The 25,379-nt window shown below is 41.3% G+C and overlaps 1 protein-coding gene across 1 annotated transcript in view; it reads right to left on the bottom strand.

The window, feature by feature from the left end:
* Positions 1-25,379, bottom strand: part of SMOC1 (SPARC related modular calcium binding 1) — an 85,217-nt gene that overhangs the window by 46,492 nt on the left and 13,346 nt on the right. The window contains exons 4-5 of the mRNA XM_035889796.1: positions 19,485-19,584; positions 17,332-17,379 (exon numbers count right to left, since the gene is read on the bottom strand). Of these exons, the coding sequence (XP_035745689.1) occupies positions 17,332-17,379; positions 19,485-19,584 (148 nt within the window). The remainder of the gene's footprint in view (positions 1-17,331; positions 17,380-19,484; positions 19,585-25,379) is intronic.

Raw genomic sequence — 25,379 nt, 5'->3', positions numbered from 1 at the left:
TAAAAGTTTGAGCAACGGATTTCTTGGAAAAAATTCCCAAATTTTGCTTAAAAGAAGGAAGATTTTGCCCTCTAAAGAAATCTCTGGATAAAAGTAAATAGTTGATCTTCGCTTTTTTTTTTTTGTTAGTATACACTGCTCTACAAGATCCCAGAAACCACAGCAATGACATTTTATTTATTTAGGATGACACTTCACACTGTAATGAAGCAGTGAGCAGTATGTAATCAGCACGATTGGCTTTACAGATTGAGAAACCAACCCAGAAGTGCAAAAGATACTCATAGAACAACTGGAAAGATGAATAATTCTTAAGTTATATTAAATAGGAAGAGACCTGCATAAAAAAAATACCAGCATAATAATAATAATAATAATAATAATAATAATAATAATGTTGTTTATTCCTATTGTTCTCATGAATGCTTCTGCACCAAGTAATTACAGAATTGCTTTTCAGATTTAAAGCAGCAACCCAGAAGCCAACAATGGAGAAAAATTCCAAGTGGATCTGAGCCACAACACTTTTTATCCAAACCATTATGTGAACTTTGGCAGAACTTGGGATGCTTCAGGTTCAGGGGGTTTCTTTCAAGCTCGTGTGTATGTGTGTAACGAACAGAAACAGTAGCAAATGCAATTTGGGAAATACCTTCTTCTTAAAGAAAGAGGTTTTTGTAGCAGTTTTTGTATAAATTTAGCCATTAAGCTACTGAAGGGTATTAAACAGTGACAGAATAAATGCAGCAAATAAACAAAAATACCAAACAAACCTTTGAACTGTGTTTGATTATTAAGATCATCTCAGTAAAATGGCTGTGAACTACACAATCATTTCCTCACTAAGTTACTAAGGCCAAATTGCCACTAAGTCCACATTGTAGCAGCACCCATTACAGTGTTAAGGGTTTTGCAAATAGAGGGAAGTATAATTACTCCCCTGTTGTTTGAGCAAGTATAGTTCTTTCATCACACATACAAGAAAAAAATACAATAGACAAGGGCCCTGTAATTACATTCGCCATATTTCAAAAAATCAAAGCACAGATATTTCTGATTTTTTTAAGGTCATGAAATGGTCACATAAAAGACAAAAATTGCACTTTATTAAAAACACCATGCTCACTTCCCAACTGCCAGCTTCATACTCCAAAACTACCAAATCTATTTGTTAAACTGGAGAATTCTCAGTAGGTCTCAGTGTTTCAAATTAGCTTATGGCAAAGTTACACCGAAGAACAACCCTAATACTTGTCTACTCTCATTTGATTTTTCCTCTTGCTTAATACACCGTTCATCACACTGAGCATTTGTTCCTCTGGCCTGTTTGCTCCTAGTAAACAGGGAATAAGTTCTGGTTTACATACCCAAAAGTTTTGAACAAACTTTTTGTATTCTGTAAAGAAGTATTCTAACTTAGAACAGAAAAACCAAGCTATTTCAGAGGTCTGGGGTCTCCTGTGATATTATGAGATGTACAGGATGTTTTTACTTCAGATCCAAAGGTCATGAAATATGTTCATCAAGTACGATACATTCCTCTCTTCAAAAAGCTATTAAATTCCACACTTGCAGAATTTAAAGGCATGTAACTGCAATAGTTCCTCATGCAGATCATGTCACAAACAGGGATCAAAGAGGTCGAGTAGGTGCTTTCTAATCCCTCTAGATGGCAATGCTTCCAGATCAGGAACTCACGTACTGCAGAACCATCAAAGATAATTTCCCTTGGTTGTGGAATATTCTCAGAGCCTGAATGAAGAGTGCATTGGCATGCTTCTCTTCCGTGTTTTACAACCCAGCATGAATACCCACTTTATTTTTCCAAGACAACCACTGAATACAAACAGCATCACTCAACAGAATACTTCTGATGGGACATAGTTTTAAAGCCACAAAACTCCTTTCCAGTAAGCCTCCTTTTCCTAGGCTACACCTGCAAAAGTTGAGCTGATTTTTCTGACTCAAGTGGTGTCAATTTTAAAATGGTATTTTTATCTTATCACTGGTAAGAGTGAAACAGGCAGGTCCAAACAACTCTCCCTTAGCCATTTTCACATTAAGATACCATGGCTATAAACCAGAAGCCCACTTGCACTACCACTGTCAGAGGCTCGTAAGCTTAAAACCAATTTTTGTTGTGTTAGCCTGACGATAACTCAGATCTATTGCTAGTGGTGGGCAAGAACTCTTCATGCTCCCACTAGGACTCCTCCCCCCCCCCCCTTACTCTTATCCTTGCAGAATATCTAGCAAGAATCCGCATCTGGAATGACTGCAGTGTACACTGGGGTTGAGGGACAAGGAGATTCAGTTCATGCACAAGGTGACTGTTAAAAGTGATCTTTTTACTCTGAAGAACAGGCACTGAGGCCACAAGCAACTCATGTTATGTCTGGGGGAAAGTAAAACTCCCTGACATAGAAAACACAAATTACTATGGAAAAATGTGAAGTAACTGCCTGCTGCTGTGAATCACTGCTCTTGCCTCAAGCCACCTAACAGAAGCTGAAGAAAGGGGAAAGTTAGGTGATAGAATTAACCTCCTGTATGACATCTCCTACCCAGGAAAATATACCCACTGCAAAAGTCATCTGTATACATGCATCACCACGTTAACAGATTAAGAATGATACTCTTCCTAAGCAACCTCAACCTTCAGTACATCACCTTTGTGTTCTCACTGGAATCCGTGAGACTCTCTGTAAACATTTCTACCATTTTAAAGAGTGCTAGTGTTTATGGGGTCAACCATCCAGGCTTTGTACAAAATCTAGTCTTTTTTCTAAGTCTACAGTTTGAACATTAAGGGTTTCCAGACTTTGAGTCAGCCTGGTAGAATAAGAGGATGACAATTTTAAGGACATAGCTCTGCCCTGGGAGGAGGCAGCCTTTGTCCAGTGTCAAGTGGTTCCTTCACTTACTGTCATCTGGTTTGGGGTGAGGCATCACAAAGCATAGCTGAAGCTAAATAGGCAACTTTGAGCACAGGTAGCCAGGACAATGAGTGAATTCTTAGCACGTCCTGTTCCATGTAGCAAAGCTCACCTGTAGCAAGCCCGTCAAACCAACGGGAAGAGAGAAGAGGTTTCCTAGGCTTGAGCACTCCTAAGGGACTTAAATCATACATACACCTTTCTGCAGCTTTAGTAACTCTGGTCAGATGCATCAAAGACCTGACAGGTCAACTTAAGCTCCCTGTATCTGTGCAGTTCTTGAACCTTGAAGATGCAATTTTACAACTTTGACATTTCTGTGTATTACCCCCTGGCTTGGGGGTGCTGTTTCAAGTATTAAAAAGACAACAAAAACTGTGTTTGCACTATATAGGGGTCCTACACAAAAATACATGTCCTTTCCAGTATTGTAGGGGTGGAACAAATTGTTGCCTTAATCACAATCCTTCTCTACATCAAGTGAAAGTTTCAGCAAGTCATAATTTATTTAACAGTCTATGCAACCTTTATGCAGAAACATATATCGCCAATATAAATGCAGAAAGCTAGCAGTCATGCCAAAAAAAATGTGAAATTCTTATAATCCAGCCAAATCAAGATAATTTCTTGCCAAGCAGCTGAAATGGAAATGCACCAGTGCAGATGGACTTCCCTGCCAGGTTTTCACACCCTTTTCTAGTTCTATGCATGGAGATCCCACAGCTGTTAAGAAAAAACCCAACTTTTTAAACCAAATTAGCAAAAGCGAGTTCTCACTCTTCATTGCCTTCATTTTAAGAAACAGCAACAGTGTGCTCCCTTCGGATATAACAATGCACAAACACTTGGACATGGACCAAAGCATGGAAAATTTTGCTTAAAAAGATGAAAATGTGCCTCAGTGCTGAACATGAAAGAGCTCTGTATGGCTTAAGGAGCTCTTAACTGCAAAAGTTGGCTTGCACTGTCACTGAAGTGATTTTTCCCTTCCTACATCAACTATTCTGTATGCTGTACAGACGCAGGCAGTGTTTACTGCAACACTGCATTCCAGGCATCATCCAGATAGGATGAGAAGCCTTTCCCTGCGCCTTCTGGAAGGCATTAGTTCCCCCCTTCTGCTCCCTCCTCACATCTCCCTCGCAGGTGCGTCAACATGAAAAAAAGCCACTCAAGCCCCGAGGACTTTGTGGTCCAGTGTAGTCAGTGCATTTGTATGGCAGCACAATTCCTCGCCCTGCGAGAAAGCCTATCCCACGCACAGACAGCTGGAAGTAACTCTGACCCCCGTGACACAATTCAAAGCCTCCTCTGTTTGGCTTTTTGATTCCTGATTGACACATTCACTGCCAGGCGGAGATAAATGCTGCTGGGAGGACAATGTTGATCCGCTCTGACTATTCTTGTGAAGGACTTTTTCAGAATAATAAACAAAAAACATTGGTGTGCTTAAGTGCCTGAATAGAACTGGAGATAGACAGAGAGGGGACTGGAGTGCTTTACAGAGGCTGGCAAGTCGATTGAAGAGTTAATTGTCTGGGTGTACAATGAGTTTATTCTGACAGCAAACAAAGAGCTCTCTCTTCCCGGGCCTGGTCCCTCAAAAGCAAACGTGTCAAAAGGGGTCTGGAGCAGCACGCTGTATTGATAGTGATGCTCTGGGATTCAGTGGCTTTAAAATCATTGAATCCTGAGATTCAGATAGGATATCTCTAAAATCCAAAGTCCTTATTTACTGCTTAAGTTCTCAAAGTACTTCTACAGTAATTAGCCAAAACAAACCTGCCCTCTAAATTCTCACTCTCTGTAGCTTTCAGCAAACAGCTCCTTTTAATAAATAAAGGCACAGCAAGATGTTACCCTTCAGACACAATGCTGTAGACACCTTCCCCAAAATGAGACTCAGTTTTCTATTATTTCCAATTATCTATCATTTAACAGGAGTCAGTTTAACCAAAACAAGTGGCCCTGAATGTCTCATACTTGGGAAGATACAGAATCCCAGTCCACATTTGGACCTGCATTTCAGAGCTTGCACTGTAATAGGTCAAACCAACACAATGTCCAAACACACCCCCTGCCTCTGGGAAAGTTCAGATCCAGATTCAGATTTGAACTTTGCAGGTTGAACCAAGCCCTACGGTAATTACCACTTAAATACCTGACTCACTTCTATAAGTTATGCAAACCTTTCTGGGGAGAAGAAAAAAAAAAAAAAATCTTCCTAGTACTGCTGCATGGAGGACAATGCAACTGAACACTAAGCCTCTTTTATCACTTTGATGGCAAAACTCTTTATGGATTTTGGTGCCAGTGCTGAGGGAGACATACATGTTATTCCAGGAACAAGCAGCAGCTATGAAGGCTCAGAGAATCAAGCTGAGATGGTTGTGAACTTTCCAGTGATGTAAGTTTGCTTCAGTATTTGTGAAAAGTTGTTGGTTTAACCCACTCATAGAAATGTAGCATTCCAAATAATATTTTTCCCTCAGGTATATGGGCATGCTTCCAAGCAGAAGACAAAGCAAGAACCTTAGAATAAAGTCAGCAGTTAGAGCACTCACCTAATTCAAACTTGAGACACCCCCGCTTTGCTCTCCCCTTTTTCAAGCTAAGATCCCAGTGCTACCAACTACAGTGCTATCAACTAATTTGGGAGGACAGCAGGGAGCCACATGTTTATTTGATCTCTCTGTTGTTCTAGCAAGTAATAAAGAAGGGGTCCAAAACCTGTGAAATAAGATTTCTTCGTTTTCAGCCAGTTTCTCTCCAAATTGTGAACAGTAAACAGCAGTCTTAACCAATTCTGCAGGCTTGAAGCTTTGGACAAGAAGCAGCAGTATCTCTCAAGTAGCCTGAATATGAAGTAATTCAGAACAAGGAACCTCACACAGTCCTGCTGTTTTGAGCTTAACTAGCGTTTTCAGTTCATTTTTGGGCCAAAGTCCAATACCAAGACCTTCTTTTCTTTCAAAGCAATTTGTCCATAACAGATGGGCAGAGAAGCAGATGATCAGATTTCAGTTTGGTTAATAGGCTATTTCTAAGGCCAAGTGCATGGAAGCATGGATGGAGAAGACCTGTCATTGAACATAGGCTTACTTTATGCAGTTTTACAATTTTCAGACTCCACAGCCAAATTCCTACCCAAAAGGCAAAACAGGTCTCTTCAAAGATTTGGAAGCAATGCGAAAATAAACATCCAAGGCCAGTTTTGAACCTTATCTGCTACAAAGGAGAAGCAGGTAATAAAGGTCAGAGTAGTTTGAGATCATCTCCAGTTTAGAGTTGCACAAAAAGCTTTGTTTTGATCAATGTGGAATGACTCTCAAGCTGTGAAGGCATTGTCCCCCCGCCATCTTCATAGACTTGTTATTTCTACCCTCCCCCAACACTCCCCACAGCAGTTTTATTTGTGAAGCTAGACAGAAATCACGTGGCATCGTATGACTTAGAAATACACCCTGTTGTCATCAGCCCTGACCTACAGAACCAAGCCCTAACTCCTTCAGTTATGTCCCTTCCCTAAAGAGAATGGCATCTGGCTTGGCAATGATTTTAATTGTCTTGATTTAAAGTCAAAACCTTCGATTCCTTCCCAGAGTGGCTCAAATTGCCAGGAGCAGGGGAAAAATCTTTTGAAAAAAAAAGGAAAAAACTTAAAAGAATCTCATTATCATCCATTCAAAGGCTCGAGGGACCTATAAGATGCAAGTAATATATTTTTGTTAATCTACCATTTCCACAGTATCAGATTTGATCATTTCTCCCTTTGAGCTGAGTTCCTCCCTTCCCTCATAGGCAGTGTTGCAATTCTTTGGAAAAAGGCACTATTTCCCTGGTATTGATGCATCTCTTCTATCCTGCTGCTGTTCTTGCCACCCAGCTGAGATAATGATCAAAAAAGTAATTTCTTAATGACTGTATAAACTATGCCATACTTTCATCTTGAAAAACAAGCACATTTCCCAACCCCACTGTGTCAGAATTCATCCTCCTTTGTATTTTTCATATACCTCATGAAATCAGCTATGCAGCAGCCGGGACAGCACTAAAATCCCTCTTTGGCCTAGACTCCATCAGCCCCACTGTCCAGCTTGCCTAGAAATGCTACATGTAAGTGCCATACACTTACATGTAAACCTGTTTATTTCACAGCAGATAATCTCAGAACACAGAATGTTGCAGCACACAAGATGCAAGCCCATCCTCACCAGCCACACATGCATGGTTAAAAAACTCCAGTTCAACTGCTTGTTGAGGAATGAGAAGTGGAGCAAAGCTCAGAGCCCAGCTCAGTTTCTGGCTCTACTTTGGTCACCTGGTAGGTTTTCAGAGTGGATCACAGCCTGCCTGTCATAGCAGACCAAGGTTTCACAGCTTCTAGCAGTGTTCTGCAGAGCTGAAGATGAGAACCTGCAACCACCACTGAGTGTGGCTATTTTCCTTACGTACCAGCAGCAATTTCAGTGGTGTAAAAAGCTCAGCTACAATGACACACAGGAAGGCTATCGGAATACCTTCAAACCTAAAGAACTTACATACGCTGCAGAAAGAGGCTCCCTATGGAAGCAAAGAATATTTTTCATTCAGCTGCATACTTGGCTGTCCTTCAAAAGCCTAATGTCATCCCCCTACTGATACAAATACCCAAGGAGAAGTGGAGGAATAGCTAAAAGAACCAAGGGGACTGGATGGCTTTTGGGACTGGTCATAAAACATAGCATCAAAACCAACCTGTTACCAAAAATCATGACTACCTGATGCTTGCTGAAGAATTGTAACATATTTCCTAATGGACAATGGCAGCTGGCTGTGGGGATGGCACTCAGTTTCAAAACGGAGTCTCCAAGGCTCATTTTGACCAGACACACACCTTCACGGGTCAACTGGCATAGACAAGGCTTGCTGTGGTAAATGCAACCCAGCAATTATATGGCTGTAAATCCAGCACTTCCCTTTTTCTCTGGAGAAAAGGATCAAGGTAATAAGAGGAGAGGAAGAATAGGTATAACCTTATTCTTTGAGGAGATAAACAATTGAAAGTGAATAGAGCAGCTGTAATATGCAGTGAATAAAGAACAACTAGGCCCTGCATCTGTGTAAACAAAAGCTGTATCCAAGTGCCTATCAATATAGCCTACAACCAACTTATTTGGAAAAGGTCATGCCAATCCACAGAAGGGATGTTAGGCCATTGTGTCCCAAGAAGGAGCACCGTCCATAGTAATAAAGGGAGAAAAGGGAGGTGAGCCAGAAGAGACAGTACAGTACATGGCTGCTCCAGGCAGTCCTGGCACTGAGATTCACAGGGAAAGTGGAGAAGGACAGGCAGAACAGAGGAAAACAGAGCAGCAATATTCAAAGGGCTGGGTAAATCACAGTCCCCCTTCAGCAAGAGTTGGAGTACACACTATTAGGAATGTTTGTTGGTTTGTTTTTTTTTTCCCAGAGCAGAAACACCTCTAAAGTGCCAGCAATATTTGCGCTGTGGAGTGAGTGATGAGATCAAGGAATCAGCAATAGCCAGCACTGAGAAAGTTTAAAAATAGATCGAAGGAGGGGAAGAGGAGGAAGAGAGGCTTACTTTTTTTTTATATAGCTTCCTACTTGGTAGAAGAATACATTTTTATCTCACCCTGTAAGTACTACAAGTATGATAGATATCGCAGGATTTTAAACCACAGTTCCTTAATTTTGAACCATCTTCCATTTGGCTCACTGCCTTGAGTGACAGTTGAAATAAAACAGGGAGCAAAAAAGTTTCCCACATAGAAATACTTCACTTAAGACACTAAATCTCATAGCAAGATTTTAGCACTTGACATTGCCCCAAACTTGGAAAGAAGTTTGCAGAAAGCTCTATAGCACTGTCAACAGCTGCCTGATCACAGTTGGCAAAAGCATCCACCACCATATGATCATTTAGTTTAGCCTCTCTGGTTCGATTCTACGTACAATATATCACATCTTCTTTCAGGAGCCTCTGCTTTGATGTAAAGTATTCTGTTTACCCTGCAACACACGTACACCCTCCTTGACTAGCTCTCCCAAAAAGCTGCTTGGAGTCCACAATCAACTCCACCTTGCCACTTCTAGGCTGGGTAAGAGGCCAGATACCTGCAGCTGTGGAAAGGGGAGCACATCTGAAAAGCCCACAAGGACACCGTGATTCTGATCTTAGACTGCTTTTCTGAATGAGGAAAAAAAATTAACAACTGTTATGCAAGCTTCATATGAGTAACGATCAGATCCCTAGCTTTGGGAACATTTTAGAAGCTACTTGAAATATATGGCGGCCTGGGGCAAGGGGCATGAAGGCTGCTTTTGGAATCTCAGAGTCTCTCTTCCCTCTCTCCCCAACATCACACACATTCCCTTTCACTCCTCTCCTTCCAGCTCTGGCCTCTTCAGGGTAGACTCTATAAATTCCCCCACATCTTCAAGGAATACAGCCTATAAGTGGGGGGTGGAGACAGCAGCAAATTTCCCAGATCAATGGCCATTTGAAATTCAGACATATGGCTGAAGCCCTACAGCTGCATGTGTTAATTACCACACGTGTCCCCTGTAAAGCAGTCTGTTAAACACAAAAAGAAAACAGAAGAGAAAAAAGCTGTTCCAAGGGATTAAGTAAATAGTCTAAATTTTTGACCCTGCTCCCCCAGACACACACCCGTGTATAAGAACACAAGCTCCCTTCCTTTCTCCTGACCAACACCTGCATGCTGAGGAAGCACAAGACCCCTTCCATCTCTAGCCATGTGCATTGAACCCATCTCAAAGTGTACTTTCCCCCTTCCAGCTCCCCCTTCCCCCTGCCCAGCCCCTTCTCTCGCCAGCCCCTCTCCCTTTCTCCTCTAAAGGACTAATTCCTGGCTGACAACCAGACTAGTCTTGGGCTTACAATACGCCTTTTCATTTCCTTGCAGGCAAAGAGAATGGGTAACTCGCTGCTATGTCTGTATTGCATGTGTGCAAATGAGGGAAGGGGGAAAAACCTAACTATTTTTTTTTTTTCACTGCTTGTTTCTGCAGGTTTTTTTCTCCCCAGGATCATTAAGAGTAGAGATTCAGAGCTTTAGTGGGTGAGCACAACTCTGCTCTCTAACTATACTGGCCCAGCTAGTTCACCCCCAGATCTGCATTTAGTTTAAAGTAGTTTTTGATTTGATTATGAAACTGAAGGAATGCCTTTTCTATATGAGAGAAGGAATGGGAAGAATGGAGGGAGGCAGATAGGCAGGGTAACTGAATAGTGCTAGAAGGACCTCCAAATGATCTAACGTGCTTCAGAAGGAAATCGGTATGCACAGAGGCAAGTCTTGAAAAAGTACACAGGGTACAAGTGACACCACATTCTCAAAATTAAAATCTTTTTATTTTAAGAGGAGGAAGGTCATTCCTCAAAGTTACAGACTGCCAGATATCTACCATGCCAGATTGACTGTTCAAAACGAGCCTCAGACAACTGATCTTAAGAACCATCATCATTTAAAGGCATATTTTTGAGCAGCGGAACAGTCAAGATGAAACCTGTCAAGTCCTTACACTTGAGAATTGCTTTACTGCAGCACCTAAAGGTCCCATCAGAATCTGAGCACCAAGCTGAGCACAGTGACATATAATAAGAGGCATGGACACAGCCCAGAGAAATTCAGTCTGTCAGGAAGACTTCTCCCATCCCTAGCCTTTATCAAAGCATGGTGCAATACATCTCCCTTGCTGTCAACATAAAACAAAAACCCAGATGAGCACAGGAAGGGAAGCTATTATTTGAGCTAGATCTGTTCTAAAGCAGCATTAACTCCCATAGGTACCATCTCAGGAACTTGAACAAACATTGTGGTTGCCTTTCCAGCTTCCCCCTATCTTATTTACAAGCACACATGCTCTGCAATCATTTGAGCTTTCCCATCACAATTTCCTAGTTTCTCTCTCTTACAGAGAAACCTTGAGGGAGCTCATGGAGCAAAGGAGTTGAAAGGAAAGTACTTCTAGTCCCTCAAATGAACCCCTGCACCCACAACAAAGTAAATTTCCTGGTGCATTGCATTGATTTGAAAGAAAACACCACTAACATTCAGATGTCTAGAGTCTTTTGCAGGATGCGAACAGTCAAACAAAATAGGGTCATGTTAGGCTGGTACAAGAAAATAACTTCTAGCTTCACTTATCTGCAAACCCAGCAATTTGTCCAATTTATCCTCAGGTTTGTTTTTAAGAAACAGCTACTGAAGACAGGAAGTCTAGGACTATTAATTTCAAAGTTATAATGATGCTATTTTAAAGGTTCTAGAGAAATACATAGCATAACAGTACAACATCTTGGCATGCTGATCCAGACACTCAAAGAGCATGGGAAGAATTTTTTTAACAACTCTTTAAAAAAAGAAAAGGTGTTGAGGCCACATAGCTACAAAGTATTTAAATGACAAAAACAACCCACAGACCCCAGAACTATTCCATTTCTCTGCAAGCTGTAATTGGTCAAACACCAGAAATCCGTGTATAGCACATAAACAGTTAATAATACCTTAACAGATGTTGCTTAATCAATTGTTAGTCTGCTTATTAGATCTACTCACCAGGCTGCTCAATACTGTGACTTAATCATTTAAAAACCTTTACAGCTGTCCTTAAGACATTACAGACATGAGTAGTCTGTAGATTGCTATAATAACACTTGTAAACTACAATTTTATTAAGTCATATTATATAGACTAACCTACCGATTAGAACTGTTGCTCTCTAGATGAAAGCCGAATTCTTGCATTATATCAAACAAAATGCACTTTAAAACAGAATCTGCCTTCTGCTTAAACTTGCCAATGAAAATTTCTTCAGCCTCAAATTTGATACATATGTTCTGAGGCCCACAAAAAAAAAAGTCTCGATGAAAACTAAACAATTTCAGACAAGTCAGTGATGTTGGGACCCAAAAGGATTGTTTTTAATTCTACTGCTTATGTAGCAAATTTGAGGTAGATTTTTTTCTTCTAGACCTTAATATTTAAAAAATCTGTTTGATTTATGACATATATCTAAGTGTTTCTTAGAACATTGCTCTACTCTGGAAAAGTCATCCAGTATACACAGTATTGTAAAATTACATTCCTGTATTCTGACAAAAATTGATCACAACTCCCAGTTAAAAGCTAGGTTCTCTCTCTATCTTATAAAAATCTGTAATATTGGCAAACTACAAGCTGCCATACCTGTGACATTTATTTGCTTTCTACAATTACATTTAACTGACTTGACTGCCTCAGTAAACTTGTATTTCTTTCACCTTACTGATTAAGGTCATACAATATTTCTCTACATTTCCTACATCCTCCCCAAGCTACTAAAGACATCACAAAGCATTTACTCAGTATTTAAGAGGCTAGAAAGGCAGGAATAATTGGACACTTGAAGCTTGGCTTGTGTAACAGCACAGCTCTGTTTCAGATTTGATCAGTACCTGGCTGAATCCAGAAAGAACTGGAGAAGGTAAAGACCAAAGTCCCAGTCTAGGGTTTTGGTCACATTTCAACTTGATGTTTTTGTCAAGGTATTACCTGTCTTCCGAGACGTACTAACCACTGTGGAGGCAGCGTGCTCCCCTCCCTGCGAGCAGGCAGCAGGTGAATTAGTGCCAGCTGCACCTGACTTCTTACCACCAGCAGACAAAGCTTCCAGGTCTCCATGCACAAACAGTTCCATTTATTTACATCAGCACAAGTCGTTCTCCACTTGGGTTTGCCTGAGGAGAGCATTCACCCCTTACTGCTCAGTCTAATTACTGACTCAGACTAATGGCTCATTACTGATTCAAATTGCTCAGTCTACTGACTGCACAACTAGGCCATTAACATTTTCTAAAGGTAAGACTCTTGGAAACCAGCAGGAAGAGAGCCACAGAATGGGCCAACTTGCCCACAACTGCAGTGGAGAATTTCCCTGCAATGAAGCCTGCCTTCAAGCCCATTTCTCACAGTTAAACCCACAAAAAGGAACCCAATTCTAGGTGTTTAATTGACAGGAATTTTACGTTGTTCATCTTAGGTTCCTCAAATTGCTTCAGTGTTTTCTTGTAGGCTGCAGACTCATTGGGGCAAAGCTTTTCGCAACTCCATACAAGAGTCATGTCTACATGTAAGATAGCAAGCGTAAGACGAGCTCAGCCCAGGCTTTGCCTTCTGTGGGACCAGCAGAGCTTACATTTCACCATCACTGTACCTGCCCCAGGTTCAAGGAATTGCAGATGCTATTGCCAGCTTTTGCAATAGGGAAACAAAGCAAGTCAAAACAGGCCTGGAACTTTATGCAGTGCACGAGACTTTATGAAAAAAAAAGGGAGTTCATACCACTCAAGACTGCTCATGACTGACACTGACAGTTTATCCAGCCCATATTTACCCTGTACTTGCATCAACTTTTAATCCCAGGTTATAGAACCAAGCCTCCCTTCCCATTTCCTTCATTCAGTTGATTTAAAAATGGCACACCACCTCTCAAGTGTCCAGAACGGTTATCCACCAGCAAACCAGTATCCCCGCTTAGATATTTTTCTTCACTCATTTTCAACCTCTCACTTTTAATTCACTCGGTTTAAGAAGGAAGACCAAGTGACTTTATGAAGACAAGCAATGACATGGCTCTCTGTCTCCTGACCAACCTACTTTTTAAACCCTGCTTGGTGACTGCAAAAGACACTACTCATAGCTGCAATATGCCAAATCTGTAGCTTTGAGCTCCTAAAGCCCCAGCATTCCTCACATAAAGAAAATAATGTTTTGTTTTGTGTTTGCTTGTTTTGTTTCAAACGTGTGGCACAATTTCGCTTTGCCTGGAAAGGAACATTCTGCATTCTTTAGGCAGGGAAGAAATCCAGTCATGTTGGCTCCAAGGATGTCTTTCACTCATTCTTAAAACATTAACAACCTCCCAGTGGGAGAGAGGGGGGGGAGATCCAGCCCTCTAGGGGACAGCATGCATCTTCCAAGTCTCTCAATCCTTTCAAACTAAGCAGCAACTGGAGTAAATTAGTGCAAGAAGCTCCTTATGAAAAAGGATTGTACAAGGAACAAGACGGAATAAGGAACAGACAGCAACAGAAATCTGCAGGTTCTGGATACCCTAATCCCACCCAAGAATAACTGCATTCCCTGACAAAGGCCCTGGAAACTTTTTCTTCACCTGCAGGCTGAATTCAGCATAGAAAGAACAGTGGTAAATGTCTGAGCTGCAAAGTCTGCACACTGAGCATGTCCTGGAGAACCCAGGTTTCCATTCCACCTCATACAAACCTGCCTCCATCTCCCCAGGCACAGGTCTGCTCTGCCTTCCAGCAACAGAGCACTTCTCAGACACAGAACAAATCAATATGTTCTATTTTAAAGTTTTAAGTTTGGTGCCAATTTAATTTGATTTAAATTACCCTACAGGGCAAATCATATGAGTAACTGGCATTGCATCATACAGCAATAGCAGCAATGTAAACATGGGCAACCAGAGCATGGGATTTAAAAATAAAAAGGATTTCTTGTAGAAAGCTCCACTGAGCCACTTCTGGAACTACATGCCAAGCCACGTGACAATAAATCCATTTCATTTTCTTTTCATCAGTAGTGAGAGAGCCTGTGAATGAAATCACATGTGATCTCACATCTCCTGGTGACTCCATCTTACCTACTGACCCCCAGAAATTAGGGCTAAACAGGATGGAAAAGAGGCCAAAACATTTTGAAAGAGTTATTACTGATAACCAGCCCTTTCCTCCTTCCAACCTTAATTCTTCTCTTCTAAAGGAGAGCTAATATGCTAGTAAAGTCTTCTTTTCATTTATTACCCAACAGCTTAAACCTACTCATCTGCAGTGTTTCTAAGGCAGAGCAACCTCCATCCAAAAAAATACTTTGCCCCAAAGACTTGAAAGGCAACAGCATCACACAAAGTTTATTAGTTCCATATTTTACATTCCTGTATGAGAATAGGACAAAAGAAATCACTTTTGAGAGTCTCAGCTATTCCTTTTCCTCCTGAGAGTGCCTGTTCTGTGCCAGATAATGCTCTTTGACTCAGAGACCCTCATCCAGGGATGGAGAGAGGAGACTGCTGTGCAGTGGGAAAAGTCCAAAAAGCTCCTGAGTCAGATGGCAGTTGTCCAAAGTGATGTCAGAAGTTTCCAAGATGTGCCTCTACAACAGAAAGGTCATCACTAACACAGTTCCTGCTGGACTCCTCCTCATCCTGCCCCTTTGTGTCTTCTTGCAAAGAGCAATCTTTACAGAAAGTCTGAACACTCAGCTAGAATGGATGGTTATATGCATGCTGGCTAGCTACCAGTCTTCAGAGAAGCCAGACCTCCAGCAACCACCTCGCTTCAGGGAAGCCAGGCTGTTCTTGGTTCCAGCATCCTTACAACAGGACCCAATAGTGGAATTTTGAATCAAGGTAACTTAAGTAAAGAAAAAACACTGATAAGAAAGCCAAATTCATTTTTAAGATTAGGCATTCATTGCTAGCCAAAAAAGTAATGCTAAATCCATCAAATTTTAAACCAAATCATTTCAGCTTCCAAAAGCCCTCTTGGTTTTAAAAGACTTACTAATAATTGCCCACAAATATTTTTCCAACATGACTGAGGAAGGCCAAAGTGGCTTGTGTAGGGGCTTCTAACAGATATGAATAGATTCAGAGTTAGAAGGGACAGAAAGTTTATATCATTGCTTGAAGCGTGCTGGCCCAAAAGGAAACATTTTCCTTTTCTTGGCAGCTACTGCATAGGATGTTTCTTCAGCCACATGACCAAACGTACCGTTCTTGAAACAGGATGCCACATGCAGCACCAAGTAGAATCAATTTATGTTACAAATTTCAGATTAATTCATACCATTTACAGTTCTCTTTTTTTTTCATGTTCCAACCTCTGAGTTAACAAAGTGGGTGAAGCGGGAAAAACAAGTTCAGATGTTTTCCCCTTTTGCTCCTGTTTCTTATGAAAACCAGTGTCAGCTGTTTCCAATTCTAGAACAACAGACCAGGACTACTCAGGTAGGAAGCCTACGAACAACCCACACTCAAAAATAATGCAGATTTCAAGAGCTACTTGATTTGCTTGTACTTCAGGCTAGACTAGCAACGATTGCACTAACAGAATGATAACAATGTGTTCAGGTGCCAATTATACATTAACATGTAATTACAGATTTACAGAGACGTACCCTTATCTAAAATAAGAAGCAGACTTCAGCACTCAGTCCTGAGTAGTTTTACTTGCATCTTCCTTCTCCCTACCTTTTCCCTAAGCTACTATACAAAACCAACAGACTGGAGAGCAGATATGCTCAAAATGCATCACTGCTCTGAACATAGCAATCTAATTCCCTTTAAGTGTTTTCAGGACTGCATTGACAGTCCCACTGTGGATGACGTTCTTCAAATTAAAGTGTTGGCATCAAGGTAGGCATCTTCCTGTGTTTTGAAGTATCACGAATAATTGATTTACAGAGTTAGCAGTAAAAATTCTGCTTCAGATATCAAAACAGGAACTCCTCCCAGGAAACAGCCTTCATCCTCACCAGCAGCAGTGAGGATGCATTCACCACTATTTTCCTGTAATAAGGAGACAAACTCAAAAGTTGATTCTGAATGGGGGGTAGAGGGGAGAAGGGTTGAAAAATCAGGGTGTGCAGAAGGCCTAAAGAGACTTGACTGCTCATCAACGTATATTTCAGTGGTCACCCCTCCCAAGACTATTTCAATGAATGCAAATCAGAGGACACAGAGAAGGGCTACAAATACACACAGGAGAACGATGACACATCTAGTGCCTTGCTGAGGGAAGGCAAGGACTGAAGAAAGGAGTGTAAAGAAGAAGGACCACCAATGCCTAATGCAGAAGAGTGAGGTTTCCAAGCACAGCTAGGGTTTAATCCAGCGCTGCTCCAGCTGGCCAGAGGGTTTTATGCTCTGTTAAAAAAAACTTTCAATACATATAAAGCCACAACCATGACATTGGCACTCCTGCCTCCCAGTGTACTAGTCATATTGATAGCCTTCCTAACCTCTAGGGGTTTTACTGAGAAATGCTCAGTAGTTAACTTCAAGGTGAAAAAGCAGAGGTTATTCTGTGCCAGCTGCCCCTTTGGGAAGCTCTGCTTTCGTGTACTACATCTCAGCTGACGAGCACAGAGCAGAGCACACCATTTTCTACTCCACAGAGCAGTGCACAAACGGACTCTCATCTTATTCCTCCTACTGAAGGGAGGGCAGGGGGTGTCTAAAGGTACATAAGCCTCCCACACACCAAGCTGGTTAGGAACCCAGGTTCTGAGTTATCTCAAGGGACTTGGCTAGGCAGCTGCTATTACAAAACAAGTTGCTTGAAGCACAGGACTCCACTCACCTTTCCTTCCCGAATTACCCTGGCTTGATGGTTTATCAGTTACAGAACCTAAAGGGCAGGAAAAAGAAAGAAAAAAACCATCTATTTAGATGCTGCATGATCACACAGAACATGTAATGTCACATTAATACAGTCACTATCTCAACCCACAAAGTGCCTGTTTTACTTGCCAACGGCTCAGTTTAGGATTCAGAGAGCCTGTGGCTTCAACCAACTGGGACAGCGTAAGAGAGTTTTATGCATTAAGATGTTAAATCAGGATGTGGGTAAACAAGAAATCTTTAGTAGCTGGATCCAGTGATTTGAAAGAGCTCAACAGAGCAGCATGCTAGTAAGAAACCTGGAATAAATCCAAGGGCAAGAAAGAAAGATCAATAAGAGTCACTTCTTTCGTTTGGCAAATGTCAGGAAGAACAAATCAAAAACAGGTGGGGAGAGTGTGCAGGGAATGCAAGGGGCAGTATTCTAAAGGAAAGGGATTAAGTGGGACAATTTGCAGAAAATGGATTTCAACCAACCCCTGAACATCCCCAGCTGTTTGAAAAGGGACACTGAATAAGATTCGGCATGTGCTTGAATAGAACACATCTTGGGTTTTTTTAATATAACTTAGATCTTCATATAATATATAATACAATTCTACACTTGTTTCTGCTGTTTGCTTTAGTGCTTCACATACAGCTTTCCACTAAAACGTGAACTGATAATAAAAGCTTTTTGAACAAATCCATCATCAAAGTATATAAAGATTTATGATGAGCTTTTTGCCTTTTTTTTTGGAATAGCTTTACTGCCAGGAAACTGATTATTCTGTGCGCCATTACTAAACAGTTTCAGTGATTACTGATCCTTCAGGAAACATGGATCAAAAGTCGCCTTCAAAGGTGGCAGCTCTGACAGGCTGAAGAGTCTGGTTAAGACAAACTCTAAACATAAACTCTATTGCCCAGGCACTTTCACTTGCAGATCAGTTCATCTCAAATCTACTGCTGTATTACAGGTAGGAAGCACATACCAAATATTAGTCATCACAGGCCTAACTTTTGTGTGTTCTATAATACACCATGAGTTTACTTTCCTGGTAACACATTTTATAAACAGCTCAAGACTAAATGAACAGATCAACAAAGCTAAAACGTGCCCTACCAAAACCATATACTGGGAACGGTGGAAGAAAGTCACATTCTGAGGTTTAAGGCAAATTACTGTAGCATTTCACCTTACACAAAAACAGGATACTAATCTTATTTTCTTTCTGTGTACCTGTGAAACACCAAGTATCCCCTCAAGCTACATTGACTCACTGGTTACCAGACAGTTCTCCCTCTCAGCTTAAACCCTCATGCAAGTCACTACATTTACTTACCACCACAAAGCACCCTACAGCCAAGAGGACACTGAATAAAGTGAGAAGGATTAAAAAAACACAAAAGTTTGACTGCTGTTGTGCTCACTTCTGAAGGGCAAACACTGCAGGGCCATATGAAAAATCTAGAGCCCAACCTCATTCCATTTGAACCATGGGCTGCCAGACTGAATGGTGGAGAGAAAAAACCAAACATCACTCTGTTTTAAGCACAGAAAATGATGGATTTTGGCCCAGTAAACCATAGGGCGACAGAGCAGTGTCAGGCTGAGAGCCCAGAATCCATTATAACAGCAGGACCCCAGATTTGGGAGCTAGTAGTCAACAACTACCAGTTTCTCACAGAACCACCTTATCAAACTTTTAACTGACGTCACTCTGCAGGCAAAATGACTCCATGGTCCACTCAATACAACCCAAGAACCACTTCTTTAAAATACAGCTCACGGAAAAAAGTTATCCCATCCATTACAGGAATCTCTGGTTTTGGTGTACACAGCAACACTGCAACTCTTGCCTTGGCCACCACAGGCCGCTACCTTAGTGGTTTTTCTCAGTGAGCCTTGCAGGAGTGTCAGTAACTGCAGGGTGGACATGCCACAGTCCAAGCTCCCTTGCAGCTCCCAAATGCCAGGAAGCACGCAGGGAGATAGAAGCACAACTGCAGTGTTAAATCGGGTAAACTGGCAAAGTCACCTGAAAAGATTAAGTACTCTGAACAGGTCATATTCTCCCCAACCCCCTTCGGTTATCAAATTATTATTTGCTGAAGCCACTCCCACAGTACCTGAACATACAGGAGTTTTGTTCTGTACAGAAGAGCCGCTAATAGGCTTGCCATCAGGTGTCACACACCAGCAGTATCCAGTGTAGGTATGGCACTGCACCTGTTTGATAAAACAAAGAGCAGGAATTTCATTTCTCACTCTACCACCCACCACTTTTATTATAATCCAGCATCTTAGTGGAAATCCCAACCCAGATGCATAAAACATGCTCCAGAGCAAGGAGGTCACACAGAAGAGTATCCCTGATATCATTATCTTTTCTTTCTCCTCTCACCTCCCTCCCCAAAGAAAGGTTATTTCTCCAACTCCTTTAGCTGCAATTCAGGAGGCAAAAGAAATTACAAGTAGTCAGCTGAGAACATTTCAGTTTGGGGATGCAGCAGTTGTTTCAGCTCATTCCACTCTCTGCTAAATCCCATTTACTATTTACCATTAAATAGTTGTCCCACTGCATCCCAGCTAGCATGAGGAAAGGCCACCCTGGCCCAATTCCACAGCCACTGCTTGAGAACAGTGTTCTGCAGGCATTTTGAGAGTATTTTGTTCAGTAAACGTGGCTGGAAAAATGCAACACTGACTTGGTATGTTAACAAACCCTCTCCAGATAGATTTAAGCTCTCTCCTGTTACTATGTCAACCTAGGCAGTAGGAGCAAGATCCAACACGCTTGCTCTTCATGTATTGACAAGGAATTAAGAACATTTGATGAAGGCTCTAATGAGCCAAAAGGTAGACAGGATAAGATTCATCTGAACTGAACATCTAGAGTTGGCCAGTTACTTCACCACAGAAGGACACCAGAATGACCAGAATAGTTCAGATGTAGACCTCTAAAGTGAGAATAGATAAATCCCAATCTAGCAGGCTGCTCTTAGTAACACCTATGCAGACATTAGTTCAATGGCACTATAGTTTCATCCAGCTTAATAAATCTAATTATAGCCTTTGCCTTGGCTTTCACAGAGTGATCAAGCATTTGGATGAAATTCAGGATGCCTTTTTTGCTTCCCTTGAGACACAAGTAAATCATCATCATCATACAGGCATCTGTGTAAACACTAGCAGTTTCCAAAATTCTTTCTAGGATTCTAGTCACACTTTCAGTTGCGGTTGAGTAGGCACATCAGTACTTCCAGCACCCTGAAATGGTATAGAAATGCCTACATTACTATAAGCTAGAGATGTCTTTTTCAATACATTTCTGAAAAAAAAAAAACCATGACATGAGATCACTTCAGAAACTGCCTTTTTATTTTTACTTGTAAATTTGATTTCTGTCCATTTTCTCTTTTTTCCCCAAGCAAGTTCATTGAAGCTGATTTCCCATTCCAGTCCTTTCCACACAGAAGAGTGATGGGGTGTTTGTGCCCTTCATTAGGGTTCCTTCAGAGCTAGAACAGTCATTCCCCCTTGCTGACAGCTGGCTCTGATTCCCTAAGGTATCAGGGTTTGTTCAGAGACTTAACAACAGTCTTTTAAAAAGGCTTTGAGTATCACATAAAACATGATCTAAGAGCAATTATAACACACTACCACGTGTTTATCTTGGGGTTTACTAAAGTGCAAAGTGATCATTTTGCCTCAAGCAAATTCACTTTTAGCAGCCAAAATCAACAATAATCTCATGTACCCGAGTTGCTAAAGTCACTGTCACCAATATCTGCACACTTCCATTTTTATTCTCTCAATATACCATACAATTGATTGCAAATTACTCAAAAGCACTATGAATATACTTAGCAATAATCAAGTTGCAAAATAGTTCTTATTGCTCAATCCAATCAATTGCACATTCTAAACAAGTGTGATGGAACTGCTTGGGTTTGTGTTTAACATTTATCTTTCCTGATCACACACACATTATTGCATTCCCAACAACACAAGAAGCTGTCCTTACATCTGAGCATTAATTGTAAAAATCTTACCCTGAGATGAAGCAAAATTCCAGAATAGAGTCTTGAATTCAAAAGGCAAGACCATTCTATGTTATGTTACAGAAAAAAACCCCAGTGTACCCAGCATTTAAAAAGTTCAAGTGTTAGTGACTTGATAGTCCTTCAGCCAAGCCTTCAGAAAATAACAAAATACATGGCAGAGTCATCCAAAAAATGTACTGACACAAATTTAGGATAGATGTATTAACTAAGAGCATGTAAAGCAACACATCGCAATGGAAAGCTACCAATTACATATACTCATTTATGCAAGCCAAGCACATTACATCCATAAAAGCAAAGTAATTTTGTAAATAACTAAGCTAATGGATGCTGGTCTTCCTTGGACTGGTATCCCATGACCCTTTCTTCCCCCTGCCACCATTAAAAAAAAAAGTAATCTCAGATTGACAGCACTTCCACAACAACCACATGTTCTACTACAGCACCAAAGGACTTACTATGGATAATAGCAGCAATAAAATCTCAGCTCTTATCCTAAAGGCCAAACAGCTACCCATGAAGAATGGACACTTCAGAAGCCTCAAAAATCACTGCAGTTGGCTTTCCTGAACGTCTGCATGTTGAGAGGTGCTACCTCTCACCATGATACCTGACCAGGTCTCAGCATATCTAGGCGTCATAACAGTAGTGGTCTACAGCCTACAGTTTTCAGCTTAAAGGTTGGGGAAAAAACCTGGCATGCTTTTCATCAGTTACATAGCACTGGTATGGCACTGAAAAAAAAAAAAAAAATGTAAAGGCAATAGCTGATCCAGTACCATTTCTAACCACCGTGTGTAAACACAAACTCTGTAAAGTGTCAACTATTCCAGAGCACCTATAGTAAGGAATTTTGAAAGTTTGGGTTTTTCCTTTAAATTTTTCCAATGAGTTTCCAATGATCTTCGTTTCGAGTTTTTGTTTCTAAATTCCATTTAAATCTTCTACCAGAAATTCAATCTCATTCTGATCATACTTCCATAGTAGCAAGATTCTTAAATACTGTTATAACCAGAAGGGCAACCATGTAAAAGTGACTGTTTACTGCACAGATCTAATCTTCAGTTATTAAGTTAATTTGGGCTCTACCAAATTGTTTGACTTTTTTGGCTCTCAGTCTTCTAAAGCTAAGCACTGTGTCAGAGAAAATACATTATCAATTTTATATACAAAATAAACTTGATTGCTAACCAAGCTGCAGCCACAGAACGCTCATTACTGCTGGAAAGGCACATGATGGAGTTTGACACCTCAAATTAACATACACCTGTCCAATAGCTGAACGTTTTAATTTACATAGTAGGGAATCAGAGAAATAAAACCTGCAAATCATTCGAGATCTTCCAACAGTTTCCTCATTAACATTTACAGTTAAAAAATTTAAAAATCAAACTGTAGTTTAAAGCCTTGCAAGCGCCTGAATCCTTGATCGTGCAGGAAGACACTGTTCCTATTTGTCAGGGTGAGAGATATGCCATCTCAGCTGCACGTCAGCTGAAGGGTGAGAAGCATGGGGGACAAACCCAACAAAAATTGCTCTGCCACCACTGCCCAAAATCAGAGTGTAGCAGCAGCTCCTCTATTACCCCCTGCCACTACGATGTGTAAAATGAAACAGCGGCTAACATACTAGCCAGCAGCCGCATGAATAAGCACCTGCTCTCATCAAGTTCATTACAATACGGAAAAATTAAGACTATAGCCACTGGCAGACTCCTCTGCCTCAATTTCCTGTGGGAAAGACGACGCCATTTGGGTTTCTTCAGTATCTCACCAGCAATGCCAGAAGCAGATTCCCAGGCAGTCCAAAGCTTCTCAACAAGCAAGTAGCATCCCTTTACAGCCATTTGACAGAGGACGATCAAGGGGTTGTTTCCAAAAGATAAACTGGAAATGGGAGAGAAATTGCATGCACATGTATGAGGCAGAGAACAGGGGCAAAGCAATAATTCTGTGATGGCTGAAACCAGTGTCTACGGAGTTGTAGAAAGCAGAAGTTTGCTGTAAGAGGCTTGAGAGCACCTTGGACAAGCACTGGGCTGAGCACAGGAACAGCAACACTCAGACTAGCCTTTCGCTGCTGTTCAGTTGAAGAGTTCGGTAACCGATTCCTATCCCATCGCAGATCAGACAAACATTTCCTGGATCCTTCCATAATGGAGGGAGGAGAAGAGAAGGGAAGAAAAATAATCCTTCTGCATTCAAAGCAATGCTTCTATGAGAGAAGAAAAAACACATCCAGTTTTTGAATGGCTCTCCTGAAGGTGAGGGCTGGCAGCAGAGCTACTGCCCACCCTCACGGCATGAGGCAAGGCTCCAAACCCTGCCTGGCTGCACCCAGGTCTTCCTTTTAAACACTGTAAAAAAACAGCTAAATAAATTGTTCCAAGACAGTAGGTCACCTGGTCTGACCCAGAGAGCAGAAGCCACAGTGCCACACAGCAATTCTTTAATCAAGCCCTTCCTTTGTTCAAGACATTGAGGCTCATCTATAAAGTCCTCTGAACCCAAGTTAGGGGCACACAATGGGCACACTGGCCTGACAGCTATTTATCTATCTATACCTCTAAGAGGCGATGCCTCCGTTCTGGTTTAAATGTCTTGCTGTACTGCTTAGACCTTGGATCTTGTCATGCTTTCTGCTAGATTAAGAGTCAACTGACTATCGTCAGAAGCTGTCCTTCCCTTTACAGACAATTTTAGGGAGCTGTGAATCAGTCTGCATGTTAAGTTTGAGCTTCTTTGGGACTGCAACCGCTTAAATAATTTTTGTCACTTTCTCTGTTCCCTGCTCACATTTAATTCTTCCCAAATGATGTAGTGCAGACAAATATTCCCACCAGGGATTTATGCAGCAGCCACCTCCCTCAGGTCTATGCACCATTCAAGAAATGCTTGCTCCTCAGGAACTTCACTATTCATATAACCAGGGAAAGAATTGATTTGTGGCAAAAGAATCTTAGCCATGGTCAAGGGCACTCCCAACACACACTCTGGCACAGATACCATTTTTAGCTTAGGAGAGGGATCCCCAAGAGAGGCTCTCTGCTTCTGACACAGAATGTGAGCCTTTAAAGTTAAGAATGATCTTACATTGTCACTTTCCTTAAGCACTCCTGCTTTAAGAATCTGTTCCTTTGCTCTCTTGACTTGTACTTCGTTGAAGAAATGCCATATATAACCAAAGTTGCTACATCCTTACCCATCCATATTTTTTCTTTAGCTCAATATAAAAATGAGAAACACAACGAGAGCTGCAGGAAGAAAGCAAGTGCGTAAGTTGCAGACAAATCTACACAGCAGAATTCAGAGAGAGCTCCAGCCTTTTATAGAAGGGATGCCTTTTAATAAAAGAAAAAGCCAGAACCATCTACTAATTGGAGCCCAGATTCTTTATGAATAAAGAGTTTTCTTTAATGCAGCAAGACAGTGTTCTTTCCTTCTGAAAGGAGAGGTTAAGTCCTTGAGAGCTTAGTATTGCTAGAGTATGAGCACTGAATAATGGAATAATAGCATCCAGGGAATGCAGGACATGCAGCACCGTGCTGCATTAAGAAATGAGTTTGTAATTCTGCCCAGCATCATGCTACACTAGCCAACGCAGAAGAATGGACTTGGATCATGAAGTCACACTGAAGGCTGAGAGGGTTCCCCACGTCTTTAGAAAGGGGTCTGCTTGTGGGACTTAGGAAAAACTACACTTTGTACAGGTGTTAGCATAGCACGGAATGAAACTATTGCTATGGACCATAATGTAGATCACTCTTTCCAAACAGACTCATATTACTGGATGTGGGAGTGCTCTGGAAGCCATCTGATAACAGAAAACTGCTCTGACAAAGCACTTGTCATAAGACGACAGGTTTGACTGATGCACTTGCTTCAAGAGAAATCTCCGTGCTGCATTGTAACTGCACCAACAGCTGCAGTTTTGAGAGCCCTAAACTCAAAGAGACT

The sequence above is a fragment of the Egretta garzetta genome, unplaced genomic scaffold, assembly GCF_000687185.1.
Source record: "Egretta garzetta isolate BGI_Z169 unplaced genomic scaffold, ASM68718v1 scaffold2, whole genome shotgun sequence".
In the NCBI taxonomy this organism is placed as follows: Eukaryota; Metazoa; Chordata; class Aves; order Pelecaniformes; family Ardeidae; genus Egretta; species Egretta garzetta.
The sequence above is the reverse complement of the archived record's forward strand: the minus strand, read 5'-3'. Positions and strand labels throughout refer to the sequence as shown.